This window comes from Amblyomma mixtum, chromosome 2 (assembly GCF_055824585.1).
Source record: "Amblyomma mixtum isolate Tamu chromosome 2, ASM5582458v1, whole genome shotgun sequence".
Lineage (NCBI taxonomy): Eukaryota > Metazoa > Arthropoda > Arachnida > Ixodida > Ixodidae > Amblyomma > Amblyomma mixtum.
The window spans coordinates 67616679-67635347 of NC_143013.1; the positions used below are offsets into that span (position 1 = coordinate 67616679).

The 18669-nt window shown below is 45.3% G+C and overlaps 1 protein-coding gene across 1 annotated transcript in view; it reads left to right on the top strand.

Moving 5' to 3' along the window:
* The window catches only part of LOC149359633 (hepatocyte growth factor receptor-like), a 43489-nt gene extending 29922 nt beyond the window's left edge, over window positions 1-13567 (top strand). The window contains 8 exon segments of the mRNA XM_089571783.1: window positions 3793-4036; window positions 6063-6197; window positions 8959-9045; window positions 11038-11222; window positions 12420-12529; window positions 12613-12772; window positions 12881-13017; window positions 13117-13567. Of these exon segments, the coding sequence (XP_089427909.1) occupies window positions 3793-4036; window positions 6063-6197; window positions 8959-9045; window positions 11038-11222; window positions 12420-12529; window positions 12613-12772; window positions 12881-13017; window positions 13117-13345 (1287 nt within the window). The 3' untranslated portion in view covers window positions 13346-13567.
* Window positions 13568-18669: the final 5102 nt, after the last annotated feature.

Below are 18669 nucleotides of genomic sequence, written 5' to 3' on the forward strand. Positions count from 1 at the left end.
TCGTGTTGTGAGCTGGTGGCTGGATGTTGTTAAGCCTTGTGTCAGTCCTGCGTGTTTGCAACGAGGAGGTACAATGTTGTGAAAGGGGAGCAAATTTTCAATTTTCAGTAGAGTTTTCGGTATCAACGTGAACAGAAAGCACGAACACAAAGCACATAGATCAGGTGGCCTGAAGCACAACATTATCGCAAATCTGCTTCAACTTGGAGGGTTCCCCTAAACTCTGGACAGGCATCACTTCCAGTTCAAGTTGTTTGCTCTGGCCCTAATATCTGCTAGCTACCCTGGTTTGTTCGCGGCCTTCTCGGATTCGATTCTCAGACCACGCCAGTCTTTCTTCAAATACGAGATTTCTTTGCAGGCGTATGGTTCAGCGCGGGTGGATGCTAACTCCTCCATCATGGATCCCCTCAATTATTCGATGAAGCATAACATTATTCATTTAAGACCAGTTAAAGCCAGAAAATTTCGTTTGTGCTGCTCAAGTGCACCTAGCTTATTTACATGTTTTGTGGGGTTTATCAGTTTCGAACACTTAGCCTGAAAAGTGTATCTCCTCACGGGATGACAAGCTTATATAGACATACCCTGCGCAATGCATCGAACCTGGGAGGGCTGTAGTCATCGAAATGGTCACCTGCGAGCAAAATTCTAACCTCCAATCCAGAAAATTTAATAGGATGCAAGTTTGCAACCAAAACGAAGAGGTCATTAAAAAGCGTCTCTGACCAAGCTTTTCAGCCTAGATATAGTCAGTACAACATGGCCGCACCCGTATCGTTTCCTTCTGCTGCGTACGCTTGCGGCCTCTACTATACTTGACTGCTTTGAAATTTTCAACGCTGGGAGATACTTCTGAATATGCTTATGATTGCAATCTTCTCAGCATTTTTTAATTGCTTTTAATTGCGCTTCAGTTTTTCAATAGATATTATTTAAATATCACTCACAATATTTGACGCTTATTTCATTGAATAACTCATGAAATACGTCTGGCCTCTAAATCTCTAAAGCTTTGAGAAAGCATTTTGGCTCCGAGCTCAACATGACACAAAATATTTCATCCGCATATAATGTTATGCTTTGTCCTTGAAATGCGCTTCCCGCTGAGAGAAGACATCAGCAACGGTAAATCGTCTAGCCGCAGCTGAAACTGTGCTGTCAGATCATTCAAACTGTTTAGTCTGGTGGACAGGTTTCAGAAAGCTCGTGCGATTTATTTTTGGCTGCCTAGGTTTATTTACGCCCAGTGGTGTCTTGCTCTCCCTTCTTCTGCGGTTGAAACAGCTTGAAAGGTAGCTTAAAGCAGAGAACAAGCGGGAAAACGGTTAACTGCAGCGAGGCAAAGATATTGTTCATTTTCAAAAAAAGCACAGACCTGTTATATGGTTTCCAAAGCGTGTTTCCGTACGCTTCGGCACCGTAGGTGTCCCGTGACACTGATAAGGTGAAATTTGCAGAAGCTACGACACCTGGGTTGATAAAGCGCATTCCATGGGTAATACCATGGAATCCAAGAAATGTTAATATAATCTGCCGTCCGGCAGGAATGCTAAGATAAGCTGCCGTCGCGCACTGTTCACCAAAGAGAAGCAATCAACAAATCGTATGTGATACATATTTGCAAACAGGTCTTTCTCACAAGCGGCCACTTCCAAACCATTCCGGACCCACATGCCAGTTAAGAACACATTTGAAACATCTTTGACAGCTGTCTCTTCTGCCTGTCTTCGATGGAAATGTAACGATTTTTATTGCCCCGCCTGGTGTACATTGCCGTGTGCATAGCCCTTTTTACGCGAAAGCGTTAAGGGCCCCGTGTCGCAGAAAAGCCGGTGTTGTCTTTATATATATATTGTCACGTTGTAGTGACGGCAGTCCAGCGGTCAGGAAGACACCAGAAATACTCGCAAACGAAGCTCTTTATTTGGGCTGACTTGCGCCCGCAAAAGAACTGACTCACTCGGTGGCGGCGTAAGCAACAAGCGTGCTCGTCAATCGTCGAACTACGAATGCCGCTGCTCGCGGCATCGTTCAATTTAAAGCCGGCAAGGAAACTTCGAGATAACAGGTCGAGATCATCTAGAGTAATCTGGAAACACGTAGATGCAGCTCGGCATGGCTATGATCAATCGAGATTAGTCCGGTAGCTTCTCGCGTCACGAACACAAATGATAACACCCCTTTCCTGCGGGCTTGCGCGAACGAACGGACACTACAATGATACGTGGCAATATATATATATATATACACACTATATATATATATATATATATATATATATATATATATATATATATATATATATATATATATATATATATATATATATATATATATATATATATATATATATATATATATATATATGGGTGCGTGTATACACACAAAAACAAAACTATTTACAGAGCACCTAGGTAGGCACTATGGCACAAACTTGATAGATTGATAAAAACATAATACAACTAAAAGGTCAGCAATGATATACAGCGCATCAGGAAAGGAATTCAATCCGGTAAAAAGTCCAATCTCTCGGAAATGTCCGCTACCTGAAGCAACATTCGGCTAAAATGAATTCTGGGCGAAACAACAGGTTCAACGTTGCGGTCTTGCATGAGAGTTTTCCAAAGGCTATGAAGTCCAATCTAAGAATCATGTCTCAGGGTTTCGAGTCAGGTTTGGAAACAAGGCAGCGCACACTGTAGGAGTTTAGAAGAAAATCTTTCCGTAGTATCCCCTGCAGCACATCCCAAAACAAAAGTGCAATGACGCGATTCCGCCACGCCAGCTCGATGGTTTGGAATGAACAATGGCGTGTCTAGTGAATATGGTGCTGTCTTCGAATGGTGCTTTAGAAACGCTTACTGTAGTGTATACTAGTAATTATGAGCACGAAAGTTACAACAGTCGCTGTTAAGCGAATAGCAAAGTACGTTTACGCTACTTTTCCTCTTCACTTGGCGCGCACATAGCGCCATCAGGCGGCGCCCTCTAAAACCTTTCCCTCCTCCTCCTCCTCGCAATGTACGCCAGTGCCCCAGCAGATAGCGCGCGACGGCAGCGCCCTCCGCTCATCTCGTTCGGGTGCAGTGGGGCCGTGCGGGGATTCGGAAATCGCGCGGTGAGCGGCGAACAACGCAGAGCGCATCCAAGGCGCGTTCACCGCGAAGCTTGCGGCTTGCTGCCCGTTCGTTCGCCGCGGAATCTATGCTGGCGTTCGTGGCATCGGGTTTGTCGAGAACGATGCGCCAACGAAAGCTATCGCGTCATACCTTCAAGGCGGAGCTTGAGTGTCCCCTCCAATCTTTATTTTGGGTTCAGCCCATCCCAACTGCGTACCTTCGCAATATCTAGGCCAACACACTAACCGAGATCTTTAATATCGGCTTTACGGAAAAGTTCTTCTCGGAAACCTAGTTCAAAGAGATGGCCACTTCTCTTAGTTGACTATTACGTTTATTAGCACATGTATTTAAATACTGCGCGTTACGTACAGTACGGTCCATTGTTAAAGGGAACAAGTGATCGCGTGCCCTCCGCGCTTCACGAAACACTGCCGTCCAGATGCGGCGAGAATAGGCGGCTTCAGGCGCATGCGCGGAACGACCAGCCACCATGCTTACTGCGCATGCCTCTTGTGCCGACAATTCTCTCAAGTTCTCGGCAGCAGCGCTCCGTGAAGTGCGGAGGCCGCGCGATTGCATGTTCCCTTTAACAGTGGACCGTACTGTACATGTATATCTTTTTTGCACTACTGTGTGCTTAGTTCCCCTCCTGCGCTTACCTCGACAGGTGGTGTATGCTGGACAAAGCTACCCCTTGGGCAAAGTGATGCAGGTGGCCCAAGACACCAGCCTTGATTGGCGTCTCGTCTCAGCCGCAGTGGTCGCCTCCGTCCTGTTGGTGCTCTTCGGAGTCGGGATATTCTTGCTTTTCCGACGATGCAGTCGTGCCAAAAACGTTTTTCAGCCTACCTACCTCTCCGATTTCAATGACTGGCGCCTCAGGAGCGACACCCGTAGCGGTAATTGCAACAGTGAGAGCGTTTTTTCTCCTTTCATTAGCCTAACGTGCCTCTTTCAATCTCTACGCAAGATTCCCGCGTGATAAATATGCAAGAAAGATAGATTAGGAGAAAGATAACTAGGACTTGAATTGATGCACCCTTTACGGTCGTTTTGAGTCACCAGTATGAGATGCACTGAACATAATCATATAAGAAAAAATACCGTAAGTGAATACAGATATGCTAAAAGCAATCAAGATAAAATAAACAAGGAAACAGTCGAAGAAAGCTTACACGCCCCCCGTTTCCCGTTGATGGCACTGACAATTACACACACATAAACCTATACACAGCTCAAATGCACACGTGCTGTCTTGATAAGACGCCGCAGTCATTCAAATGACATCAATGCCTGGCAGCGCTAGCGCAACTCAAGTTAAGCTACCGCTTAGGCGACAATGTATTTGCGGTCGGGAGTAATGCATTTACTGCATGAATAGAAAAGTTTTCCTTTTAAAAGAACGAAATGAAGGCTCGAAAAAAGAAATAATTTTGTAATAATATAAACGGTGATGCGGGTACTTCATCTAAATTTAAGGCTAGCCACACAGTGCAAGCGGATAGGAATCGGCTCTACTTATAAAATCATTATATTCGCTAGGAACATGAAGTATTAAATGCAGCTTTTGAAAATAAATCACTTAGTTGATCCTCAGTGGATCGTTTCAATCCGTTAGCGGCTAAATGTTCTTCATATCCGAGGTTGACTCCTTAAAGTTCGCTATATACGAGGTGGGTATGCATTTAGGCTCGATAGATCACCGGTGTTAACACTCTAAGCTCTTTACATCCTAGGTCCAGACACAAAAGTTCATTTCATCCGAGTTTGCATACTTATGTTCATTATAACCAAGGTAACACACAAAAGTCCTCTATATCTGATGCTAACACACAGAACTACGTTATATCGGATGCAACACACGAAAGTTCCATAGGTCTGGTGGCATACTTAGAATCGATGCACCTGAGGTTAACATACTAAAGATCGTTATATCCGTAGTTGACACACACAAGACATGCTGTTTGGTTTTATACGAGGAAGTATACCAAGTTCGTATAGGTATTATAATAAGTTGGTTCGTAGACCTGTGTGCAGCTTTCCACCTGCCCAACTTACAGGGGGCCCACCTGTCACTGACTGCTGATAGACGGCGGTCGCCATATCGAACTGCATAGACCCTTGTAATGCTAACACATTAATACCTGTGCAGACGACTGTGAAGGAATACCTGTTTTTCATTGTTTAGTTGTCACTACCATCTTTCTATAATCCTTTGGGCTCCGAGGAGGTGGCTAACAATGAGAAGTTCTGAATATATGTATATCCTCCTGACCCTCAAACGCCACATCGAGCGCTAACTCAGCGGTTCTTCGCAGATATAACTGCGAGATATACACGGCAGCTCGTGCATCTATTCCAGCATGATGTAGAAATGGTTTTCAGTCTCTTTCCTCCAGACATTGGAGGTAGCGGCTGCTCAAAGTTCGACTTATCCCGCACCCTTTAGTAGCCAGATTCTGCCTCATACTCTCTCATGTGACACTTCTCGGCCATGTGCCTCAACCTCAACATGTCACTTCATTGTTGGGAGGCTGCAGCCGATTTTATGACCACATAATCGAAACGCAGCTCATCGGCTTTCCAACCCCTCCTTTTCAACCCTTCCAGAACAGAATGCTGAGAAAAACGTACTTCAACACTCTCCTAATACTAAACGATTTCATTTAAGCGGATAGCACCCCTTATTATCATGTACTAGCTGTCGGTATTCCCGCCTGACTCTCGAGCATTCCTGTTTTCTCTCGTCCCTCTTCTTCACTGCGCCCATTCTCGCTTCACCCGCTCTCGCCTCCTCGCCCCTCGTACATGGAACGGTTGGCTTTCCTGAGAATGGCTGTGCGATTAGGTGCCCCGGTGAACTAGAGACATCATCACCTGCACCCTGGTGCTCTGCTACACTGTTCCTCCTTCTCTTTTTTTTTTTCTGCCCGACAGATTACGTGCAAAGAAGTGACCCTGCTGCCCAGGAGCCAGCTTTTCAACTTGATGAAGAGACAACAGCCATGCTCGAAAGTGAAAAGCTCCTCTTGAAGAGAGAACGCCTTCATCTAGGGCGTGTCATCGGACAAGGTATCTCATAAAGTCAGAGTGATAAGACAGCATATTTTTTTTTTCATTTTTAATAGAATAAGCCGTCATGGCAGGCGTGGAATCGGAGGCGAATATCATCAACTTCATCCTAGCTACAACTCGTACAGGGCAAATGCGTCTCCCATAATATTATCATCATCAGCAGCAGCAGCCTCACTACGCCCACAGCACGGCAAGACACTCCCGTATTCCTCCAATTAACCCTGTCTTGCGCCAGCCGTAGCCACGCCATCCTAGTAAACTTCTCAATCTCATCTGCCCACCTTTCTGCCGCCCCCTGCTACGCTTGCCTTCCCTTGGAATCCGCTCCGTTACTCTTACGACCATCGCTTATCTTCACTAAACTAAGTTAACGTAAGTTGAACCCCTTTTTGTTATCCTCCACGTGTCTGCCCCATAGGTGAGTACACGTAAGATACAGCTGTTATATCCTTTTCCCTTGAGGGATATTGGTAAACTTACTTGCCAAATGCGCTACAATGCGAATGCATTGTAGCTCTTCATGTCATATAATACCTTTTATGTGAACAGGAAAGAGATGAACGTGGGCCGTATCTTTAAAGCATGCAGGCCTCCCAGTGGCAAAGTTCGGTTTCTCCATATTCCTTGTAAGATCATATTCATGTGGCTGCGTGATTCATGAGTTGGTAGTCTTTACAGAATATTAATCTCTCTGATACCAACCTTTAATGTGCCCTGCGTAATATTTGCTGAGTACAACCGCAGCCTTTGTCTATTTGGTGAAGTTCGCCCCCCAAAAAATAAAACAGGGCTTAAATGAAGCAGAGCTTATCTTGAAAATCCGCCGCGGTGGCTCAGTGGTTAAGGCGTTCGTCTACTGAGCTGGAGTACCCGGGTTCGAATCCGACCATGGTGGCCGCGTTTCTGTGGAGGCGAAACGCAAAGGCACGAGTGTGCTGTGCGATGTCAATGAACTTTAAAGATCCCCAGGTGGTTGAAATTATTCCGGAGACCTCCACTGCGGCACTTCTTTCTTCTTTCACTCCTTCCTTTATCCTTTCCCTTACAACGCGGTTCGGGCGTCCACCGAGATAAGTGAGACAGTTGTGCGTCATATCTCTTCAATAAAACAAATTTTTCTTTTATTTCGAAACTGGCACACCAAGTGAACAATTTATAACCAGCTATAGCTTATCCTACATCAGTGTATTCTCCTCCAAAGATACGCTTAAGAGGGTTTGCAACACGTGTTGGGATGGGCATGTTGTGCAACTGTGATCCTGTTGCATCACTGTTCCTGTTGTGATCCTGAAGAGTCGTGAGTCATAGCGAAAAATATCAAGAGGAGTTTAACCTTTGGCAGCCCTTAAACGGGCATTCTCGACATCTCTTTTTTTTCGGCTGCGCTACAAGTAGCGAACCGGTATCGAACAAAGTCGCAAGCCGCGCTAGTTTTATACAGGAACGCTCCTCTGCCATCTGTACTCAGGCGCACGATTGTACCAAACTACCTTTTTTTCATAAGCAGGAAAGGCAGTTATTGTTAGCCTGATGGCTTCACTCGGGATGCCTGAAGAGAGAAAAAAATTTGCGAGGCAGCCATCATGTTGTCTAGGAATTTCAGTGACAGCCGGTCACTTAACCGCGACTCATTACAATGTCCCTGATGAATGAGGCGGTTACGCGTACATTTAGTGCAGGAATTCGCAAAGCCATTGAGAGTACACACAGACTTGGCTCGTAATGAAGATTGGCTGTCGCCGAATTATCCTAAAACATCCAAGTGGCACAGCTCTTGTCCCCTTCAGAGGCACAAGCCACGCAGGCCATGAGCACGTGACGTAAGAGTAAAGGATATGCAGAACATCGTGAAAGCAGTGTGCCGTCCCGCGTACACATATTTTTGTAAAAAAAGTCCTACTATAGCTAAAGTGGAAAGCACGAGACTAACTATTCAACACACCCACTAGAGGGCAGAGAGAACAGAGCGAAAGGTGCAAATGGAAAGTCAGGTTCGCTTTCTTTCAATATAAAAAATGTGCACGTATCAGATTTTGAAGGATTTTGTACATTTATCCGTTCTTTTCAAAGATTTCGTGTATTCTGATCAATATTGCCACGTATCATTGTAGTGCCCGTTCGTTCGTGCTCAAGGCAGCAGGAAATGGGTGTTATCATTTTTGTTCGTAACGCGAGAAGCGACCGGACTAATCTCGATTGATCACAGCCATGAAGAGCTGCGTCTACGTGTTTCCAGATAACTCTAGATGATCTCGACCTGTTATCTCGAAGTTTGCTTGCCGGCTTTAAATTGAACGATGCTGCGAGCAGCGGGCATTCGTAGTTCGACGACTGACGAGCACGTTTGTTGCTTACGCCGCCGCCGAGTGATTCAGTTCTTTTGCGGGCGCAAGTCAGCCCAAATAAAGAGCTTCGTTTCCCAAGTTCTGTTGCTCTCTTCCTGACTGCTGGATTGCCGTCACTACAACGTGACAATATTCGTTGCTTAAAATTGGAACAACCACCACCGGCCGACTATGAAGCTAAAAAAATCCTAATTTGTGAGCACACACTTGTAAACGTCTAGGCCTTCTGAGTAACGAATGTGTTTTTCTTTGTTTTATTTTTTACCATGACGACATGGCCACTGCATTTCTTCATAAAGTTCCTGCGTACCAAGGTGTGTCCTCCCAATGCTCCATGGGTATTGCAGCGCTTCATCGGGACGCTTCCGAGTTTCAGTGTGACATTTACTGCATTATCTTCCCTCCACCAACAGGTCACTTTGGTTGCGTCTACTAGGGTGTGTTGAAGTCGTCAGAGAAAGACCACGGTCAGAATGTTGCTGTCAAAACTCTCCGCAACAGTGAGTAATTCTTCACCTCCCACTTTTAGATGTGTGTGTTTGGGGATGGGGGAGGGGGGTAAATTTTTCCCTGTTTTACAGTTAAATTAATGATAGAACTTATTGCAATGATAGAACTTAGTGGAGCATGATATTCCTCCCTTTGTGCAACAGTGTCTCCAGCGTTAAAGCAGATTGAAAGTATGGTCATAATTTTTCACGTCGCAGACACTTAACACGAAAATAGGTACACAGCAGTCAGAGTTGAACAGCTGGTAAAAGTGAAAGCTTCGTGCAGTTTTTTCCCCAAAAGTTGGACAATACACAAAAGCATTACATTAAGATAATGTTGCCTTGTGGCGCATATGTGACAAGAACGCAATGCTTTTTTTTTACTTTAAAGATAAATATGGAAATTAGTTGCAGCTTTACGTTCCACTGGAATAAGCTACACTCCACATTACAATAATACGTATTTTGTGCAGACAAGACAAAATAGTATTCATATGCTCGTCTGAGGCAGCTGTGGAAAGTCGTATTTACGGTGTTTTTTCTAAAGAAGTCTTAAACATAATGGGGAAAACTTAAAGCTCTCTAAATTTAAGTTCAGCCTGTCAGACCATTTTGAATAATTTTAAATTAACGACCAATGTTACTTTCGCGTACGTCCCCTAAACATCTGCAGTGTTTCATGTGCAGTACCACAGCAATTGGTGCAGGCTTTCCAGCGAAGGTTACTAGTAGCGAAATGTTGTACATGTAGCCAAACGAAGCTCAATCTTAAGAACCCTTCCTAGCTCTCAACTACTTTTGTCCGACGTGTCATGAGATCCGCCTCTGACTTCGTAATGTGCAGAAAGAAAGTAAAACGTAAAAAAACAGCGAACAAGTAATAAAGTTGAACAGTTCAAAAAAATGTGCCAGTTGGGAAAGGTCGATTTTAATAATGCGCTAGCATTAAAAGGGTCTCTGCCCTGAAATGGCAACCGCCGCAGCGCGTGACTTTCTGACGTCATCAAAACCTGCTCACCATGGTAAGTAGCAACCTGCCCCACAGAGTGTGAGAGAACAGCCCACCATTGCAGGTAGCAGCTAATTAACGATTCGTTGAGATATGATGCTCGGGAAGAGCAACCTGGGTCTCACAAGCTTGCGCTGTGTTTGAAACAGCCACCTGGCGGGGTAGTGGCGCATCGCTTAACCGCTGCACCACTGCGTTACTTCGCCAAGAGTCGTATGAGGACTGCCCGCGATATATGAATGCAAAGTATAAAACGAACAATTCGGCAGGTATGAGCATTAGCTACAACAAAATAAGCACCAACGGAAAACGCCAACGCTTTCAAGCGCTCCGCCGGTCATCGCCTCAGAGTTGGGTTGCAGAGCGACGTTTGCTCGTCCTTTTTGCACCGTTGCACTAAAATAAAATGCCGAACATTCACCAACTCGCGACATTCTGGTACCTTAATTTCCAGTATAGAGTCTGCAGTCGGTGTATAGGGTGCAGTTCTGAATCTCGGCTGCAAAAAAAAAAAAAACAATGTTAAGCTGGCATCTGTCGACATCCACGCTCACAACGGTGGTGTCAGTAGGTTCTATGCTAGAAATCAAAAGAAGGGTAGTGTGACTGCCTTTAACTTAAGAGTTATAATAAGGGAGTAATTACTCACTGACGTCCACCTGAGCGCAGCCATACGGCTACAAAGGAAAGCTATACAGCTTTCTCAGAAACTTCGTCGTCAAAGAAAAATTTCTTTAACTTTCTTTTTCTTTAACTACGAAGTTTCTGAGAAAGCTGTATAACTTTCCTTTGTAGCCGTATGGCTGCGCTCGGGTGGACGTCAATGAGTAATTACTCCCTTATTACAAATATACTCCACCTTGGGAGATTCCCCTAAACATTTGACTAACTTCATAGCTACTACTTTATAGAAATGAGACCAATTATTTCTATCGGCGTTGAACGATTGCGCTTAATTGATGTGTGCTGCTTTCCCTAATGTGATGTTGCAGACTCTCGCGGTGGTGAACTCGACAGCCGGTCATTCCTCGAGGAGGCGCTTATCATGAAGGACTTCCACCACGTCAATGTTCTTCAGCTCATTGGATTGACCATCGACGAGAGAGACGGCCTCATGGTGATCACGCCGTTTATGAAGTACGGGGACGTCCTGTCCTACATTCGGGACGAAAATAACGTAAGGTCGCCCTTCTAACAAACGTTATTCGGTGCCCAGTAGTTCCCGCTCTCCAACGCGGCGCTCACAAGTGCGTAAAAATAAAAAGAGAATTCTTTTGTCCTTAAGGAGATTCATAGCTTCCAAAGCAAAACTGCTTAGTGCTAGTACCTTTGTGCTCTGCCGTACTGTCTTTGATGGCACGTATGAGTACTTCTACCCTCCAATGTTCGGCACAGCCAGCGAGACAGAAGTTGTGTGGCACCCCCTGCCTACCTAGCTAATTTTGTTCCTGAATGTGAGCCATGCACTTAGCCATTTATCTTTTTTCGGAAGTGACAACAGGTAATTAATTATATCGAGAGGGAGGGGGAAGTGGTCGGCAGTACATGCTTAAAAAGAGTTGAGGGAAGGGGGGGGGGGGGGGCATGCCGGGCCCCTTCCCTCACCATCTTTCCCTTGGATACGTTCTTGGTGTGAGCGAATATTTTCCCCAAATTAGGACCTCCACAGCAGTGTTCACATTAATGCATTGCACAACAGGTCTCGAATAACAATGACAGAAAATCACCTTCTTTCTTTCTTTTTTTTTGGGGGGGGGGGGGGGGGGCTTCCATTTAGTGGTCGAATGAGAGGTATTCCTTCCTTTTAGGTTTTAGATATACTTTTTTACAGAGTGAGTCGTTTTACGGAGCCCATCGTGAGCCTTCGTGCGCATGATGTGCGTCCAAGGCAGCCGATCAAAGCGGCAAGGAGAGAAAGATGACAGAGCAAAGAGAGAGGCTGCGATGGGAGGACGAAGGGAAGCAGCGAGGAAAAAATGGAGGGATGCTGTGCCGGCAAGAGAGGTAGAAGGAAGATTAAAAAAAAAACGCTGTTGAGGAGAGATAAAGGAGAGTGAAGCAATTGAACAAGAAGACCGGCCAAGAAAGAAAGAAGACAAGAAGGGTGGAAAATGAAGGAAAGCTGTTGAGGGGAGAGAAACAGAAAGGAGCAAAAAAAATCTGAACCTCAAGCTGCTGTGCTAGCTGTGAAAACGGCCATACACGGGCAGCGATCGCGAGCGGCACCCCGCTGCCATCTCTGACGAGGTTCATGCTAGGAGGGCCCCGCTGGAGTATGAGTGTAGGGTGCGTTGGCGGGAAGCAGCCGCCACTGCCATTTTTTGTCTTCAGGCTGTTTTCTTTTATTCTTACAAATCCAATTTCCATTCGCCAGAAGCCAACAGTGAACCAACTGATAACATTTGGCATCCACGTGGCCGAAGGCATGAAGTACTTGGCTGATGTAAAGTTCGTACACAGAGATCTCGCTGCTCGCAACTGCATGTAAGTGGAACTATTTTTCGCCAAAATTTATGTTACCTGTTGAGTTCCATACGCAATGCGTTCCGTTGACGCTCTTATTTCAGGCTGAGTGGAGACATGGTGGTACGTGTCGCCGATTTTGGTCTTTCTCGTGACGTTTACGAGAAGGACTACTACAGTAGCGATAACAAAACCAAGCTTCCCGTGAGATGGATGGCTCCAGAGAGCCTGGAGAAAGGCGTCTACAGCCACAAGACAGACGTTGTGAGTGTCGCATGTGATGCAGTTTTCCAGCGATTACAATAAGCATTTCTGCTTTGGTTTTACTAGCAGCTCCAAAGAAACACAGGCGTTTTTGTTTTCTTTTTTCAGTGGTCATATGGTGTCCTGCTTTGGGAGCTCATAACTCGTGGTATCACGCCATATCCGGATGTGGATAACTGGGACATCATTAACTTCCTCAAGCAAGGGCGTCGATTGCAGCAACCTGATTTCTGCCCCAAAGAACTGTTGGTTTGCTTCCGTGTTTTCTTTAAAGAAAAACGTTCAAACTAAGTGGCTTATTTTATAGAATAACCCTCTTTTCGTACATCTTTGTTTCAACCCAGGTACATGGTCATGCTTCAGTGCTGGCAGAACGACCCCAAGATGCGGCCTTCGTTCGAGAAACTCGTCACAGAAGTCGCGAACATCATCGCCATTGTTGAGAAGAGAAAGAAAGACAGGAGAGTCAGCTTGAACGTGACTTACGTGAACTGCTTGCCTCTGGACATCAGCAATGCTGCCGGGACATCCGCCGAACTGCATCCCCTTTCGGAGCAATCGACATCTGTTTGAGACAGTGTTGAGCTGGCTAAGTCGTGCCAGGGCGAATTGTGAAAGCGGTCGTTATCCAGAGACACTCTAGGTCTAAGAGACTTACGAAGAGGCTTACGAATTCACTTACGAATTCACCTGAGAGTTCTGAAAAGAAACTGGAATTGTGCTTCATGTAGAAATGTTTTTCTTACATTGTATTTTATTTTTTCTCACCCTGTAACAGCCCACGAAGGGCTTCCAGTATTGTAAATAAATAAATAAAACCCTGACTCAAGCACAAGAAAAACGCCAAAGTGTTTAGGTTAAATTGAACGGTAAAGCGCGGTAAGGGTTTGTGCTGAACAATTGCGGCATCGTCGTTCAGCACATTACACAAATAAAACACATAAAAAAGAAGGACTCACTGCTTTAACAAGCGCTAGAATCGGATTAAAAGCTATTGTTGTTTGCGTCTAGGAACTTAGGCTTTAAGAATGTGTATGGAAAGAGCCGTAGTCACGGTACCGCTTAAAATCATATGATCAGAAAATTCACGCTGTGGGATGATTATGCTCCGTAGGTGGTCCACAGAGGAGCGTCTAGCTGTCTAGAGGAGTTAACAAGCTTGTCCCATGGATTCAACATGCTATCAGCGCAAGCTGATTGGCGAAATGGTTACCGTGATGACTACGTTAAGCGTAATGACACGAAGATTCACCTTATTTGTATTATCGGGGTTTACAATTAGTACCCTTTGGTCTCAAAAATGCCTGGGCACAGACTGGAATATTTTGTCTCGTAGCGCCTTTGCGGGAAGTGTTCTCAGCCTATTCTCCTTGCATTTGATTCACCGGTCGTTTCCGTGATTTTATCCCCGGCATACATACAGCGTTCCGATCTACGCCTTTACCTTGGCTGCATCTATGTCCTATGAAGCAACGCGTTTCATACGCCGCTTAGCCGTTCGCTACACTGACGCTGCTTGAGCTACTCGTAAGCTCCATACGGGAGCCTATTTTCCACACGCCGCTGGGCACTCTTTGCGACAGAGTCTATTAAAGGGCTCCAAAGCATGCATGCATGGCAAAGAAGTCAGGAGTTCCGCACCGTATAGCTATCGAATGCTGCCAGAAGTCTATTCGTAAGCCTATTGCTATCGTTGTTTGCAGTATTTATATTTTCTCGAACGCGCATTTGTATTTAAAAAAAAAAAGAACGGACGATTTAGCTTCGTTAGACCAAATGCTAATTTTGTGCGCTAGCACACTGGTTTTCACTTCGGTTTTGGTCAGAGTACCGCATTTCAAGGCCTGGCAGACTTCAAACAACGATCGGCAAAATCAAACTTAAGCTCCGTGCTAAGGGCATAATGCGAAAGCGTTACTGGTTTAGTGCCCATAAATGCCAAATTCATCACCATCACCACCACCACAATCAGCCTGATTACGCTCACTGCAGCTCAAAGGCCTCTGCCAATTAACCCTCTCCTGTGCCAGCAGCGCCCACCCTGTCCCCGCAAATTTCCACTTTGCATTCATAGATCTCTGGGAAATCCTCATTCCTTTCTGGCGCAGTGGTGCAGCGGTTAAGAGATGCGCCACTGCCCAGCGACGGCAGGCGCTGGCACCGATGAAGCTTGTGCGAAGCAGATTGCTGTTCCTGTGCAACCTCGCGCGGCCAATGATTAATTTAACCATCACCTGCCTGGTTGCACGAGGACGCCATCTTTTATGGATACCATCGAGTGTCAACGCACATACAGAGACTGGTTTTCGCTCAATGGGGCAAGTAAGGCTAATGGCTTAAGACATGTGATTCAAAGCAGCCGAAGTGGGCTCTGAATGCACCACAAGTGCTGTCGCCCAAGCGTTCCAGAAAAACGTCAATAAGCATACGCCGCTCGTCTCAGCCACCAAGAACCCGAAGTGCGAAAGGGAGAGACATATAAAAGACGCAAGACAAAACAAAAAAATCAGTCTCCATCAGTTCGAGAACAGCGTGCCGAAACCTCCCGCAAACGATTGGCATCTGATTCTATTTTTAGGCAGCACTATTTAAGCGTGTCGGCATACTATAAAATGATTTCATCTTAGTTACAATTCATTTTAAAAGCCTCCTTCTATACTTAATGATTATTGCATACGCCAGCGAGCATACGTATTTTCGCATTACACCTTTGTGCAATGGCTATTGAATTTGTTTACGTCCTTCTACCGCTACGACAAGCCAGTCTTTAAACTAGTTGTTTGGTTTTTGAGGAAAGGAAATGGCGCAGTATCTGTCCCACATCTCGGTGGAAACCTGAACTGCGCTGTAAGAGAAGAGAGGACAGTGGAAGTGAAAGAGGAAAGAAAGAGGTGCCGTAGGGGTCTCCGGAATAATTTAGACCACCTGGGGATCTTTACCGAGCTCAACGGGCGGCAGTGGCCAGCGGAGCCCTGGACTGAGGGCAACCGACCACTGATTAGAGGCGGACGACTTCGACAGAGAAGACTCCTGGGGGTAAAATCAAGGAGAAAACGTCTCTGAAGATGCTCCCAAACCGCAGGAAAAAGGACTAGAGTAAAATAAAGTTTTTCCTTCCTTCCTTCCTACCGTGCACTGACATATCGCACAGCACACGGCGGCCTTTTGCGTTCCGCCTCCATCGAAACGCGGGTTCCAACCCGGGTACTCCGGCTCAAACAAGCCCGTGTTTCCTTCCTTATTTCCGTTGCTTGCAAAGAATAATGTCTGGGTTCTGAAAAAGAAAGCTGAAGCAGTTTATGGTTTATGCAGCCTTTATTTTCTAATAATAGTATTAATGTCTGGGGCCCAACGCGGTGAAACGACGCGGGGGTCATGAAAGACGGTCTACTGGAGGACTCTAAATTAACTTCGACCTCCTAGGGTTCTTCAACATGCGCTTACCTCACAGAGCACACGCGCGTTCTCGCGTTTGGCCTCAAATGTTTCGCCACAGGGACGTGATAATTCATTTAAGGAGACTCATTTGGGTGGAACACTGGGGTTGCCAATACTAATTGGACCGAGGTGTTACCAATCATGGTAAATCGTCGATTTCTAGATAGAGTTATATTGAGTTAAGTCCTGCCCAACAGTACTGAGTCGCAAGAACGATGTAAAACTGGTAAGCTGCAAAAGAGGATGCGTACGCACGCAGATCAGTGGTAGAGGCCAATTTTTAAAAGAAACCTTGCCTGCTGGTTTCGCCCCTCCAAGCAGACCGCAAGTGGGACGCGGTTCTGCGTAGCCGTATTCGAAATGTAGCCGGAACAGCGTTCCAGATACGAGTATATGAAACATTGAGCCACCTAAAACTTCTCAATTAAATTGAAACAACGTTTCACTACTGTCTGTATCTTTAACGCGGTTCCATTTATTTAGATATAGCTTTTTCAAAAACTGCGATATAACTTCCGTTTACTAGCTGGAACCTACGTACAACCAGGTCAAGAGTGTACTGCTGTAACTTTTCGTTTTCTCTGCCCTACTTCTTCCTTTTGATGCGATTTCCGTTCCTGCGTGCAATGGTGGCGCCATAAACATTGTCCCTAGTAAAGTCAGCCATTGCGGCGTATCTCATGGAAAATTATCATTTTCTGGTTCTCTGTCACTCTCATCTCGCGAAACTGAAGAAATGCCATACACAACAGCTGCGTAACGCTGAGGAGGAGTTCCGCGTAGATAACCAGCGCCTTGCACACGAAATATGCGAATTGAGTTCAAACCTGGGACTTGAATATGTTTGGACACCCGAGTTAGAAGGATCTGACAGAGTGGTCTAGAAATGCGACTGTCTTTCAATTTTTATATCCACGCTAGCGGCAGTGGCCACAACATTTATTATTATATTTGATTACGAGCTTGGCGGTGACAATTATCCTCTTTTTATGGGCCTGTTCGCCCCACTTGCGTGCGAAAACTGCTTACGTGTACATCTGATGGCTTGTTTTCAGAAAATTCAGCAAAGTCCTATTTTGAGCACCAGATGCAAGTTAGAAAATGCCCAGAATCATAGCACTATTAAGTTTCTGTGAGTTATTCTCATGCAACTACATACTATTTTATATACCACTTGGTTCTTTTTTTATTTTCGTTTTGCCGCTCGAGAAAGATACCGTAAGGAAAGCTAGGGGACAGCTTAGTCGCTTGCTATTAGATTGCCGATGTATAGCAGCTGAATAATTGCAACTGACTGATGTTCTGCTGCAAAAGGTTCTCCCCATCGTTCTTTATTCCTTTGAAAAGCGATTAGGAGCACGCGCAGTGCTCTTTTGTAGTGGCCTAAAGCAATACTCAACACCTTAGAGATAATACTTACAAAAACATGCAGCAGCAAGAGCATATAGTTTTCCTCATTTGAGAATATCGCCGTAAGTATGCATAGCGATAAAAGCAAGGAAATGAACTAAGTTCTCAGAGAGGCTTCCTTCGTGACATTTTCTCTCGGGTTCGATCCCGGCCGCGGCGGTCGGATTTCTATCGAGGCGAAATTGTAGAGGCCCGTGTACTGTGCGATGTCAGTGCACGTTAAAGAACCCCAGGTGGTCGAAATTTCCGAATGTCAGCAACTGCGAACGAATGGCATTTATCAAAACTTCTTCCCCATGCATGTGAACTTGCGCCAGGATGCAGAAGCTCTTTAAAAAAATTCACTTTTTTATTTTCGCGCTAGTTAATGATCATTTAAAGACAATGTAAAGGATAGGAAAGTAGGCTAGCCTGAAAAGGTATGTTTTATTGGATGAACTTACAATTAAAGGGAGTGCCATACATCGGCTTCTGGCCCAAAAGACGCGGGTTTGATTCGGCCGCGGCAGTCAAATTTCGATGGAGGCGAAATTGTAGAGGCCCGTGTGCTGTGCGATGTCAGTGCACGTTAAAGAACCTCAGGTGGTCGAAATTTCCGAATGTCAGCAACTGCGAACGAATGGCATTTATCAAAACTTCTTCCCCATGCATGTGAACTTGCGCCAGGATGCAGAAGCTCTTAAAAAAAATTCACTTTTTTTATTTTCGCGCTAGTTAATGATCATTTAAAGACAATGTAAAGGATAGGAAAGTAGGCTAGCCTGAAAAGGTATGTTTTATTGGATGAACTTACAATTAAAGGGAGTGCCATACATCGGCTTCTGGCCCAAAAGACGCGGGTTTGATTCGGCCGCAGCAGTCAAATTTCGATGGAGGCGAAATTGTAGAGGCCCGTGTGCTGTGCGATGTCAGTGCACGTTAAAGAACCTCAGGTGGTCGAAATTTCCGAATGTCAGCAACTGCGAACGAATGGCATTTATCAAAACTTCTTCCCCATGCATGTGAACTTGCGCCAGGATGCAGAAGCTCATTAAAAAAATTCACTTTTT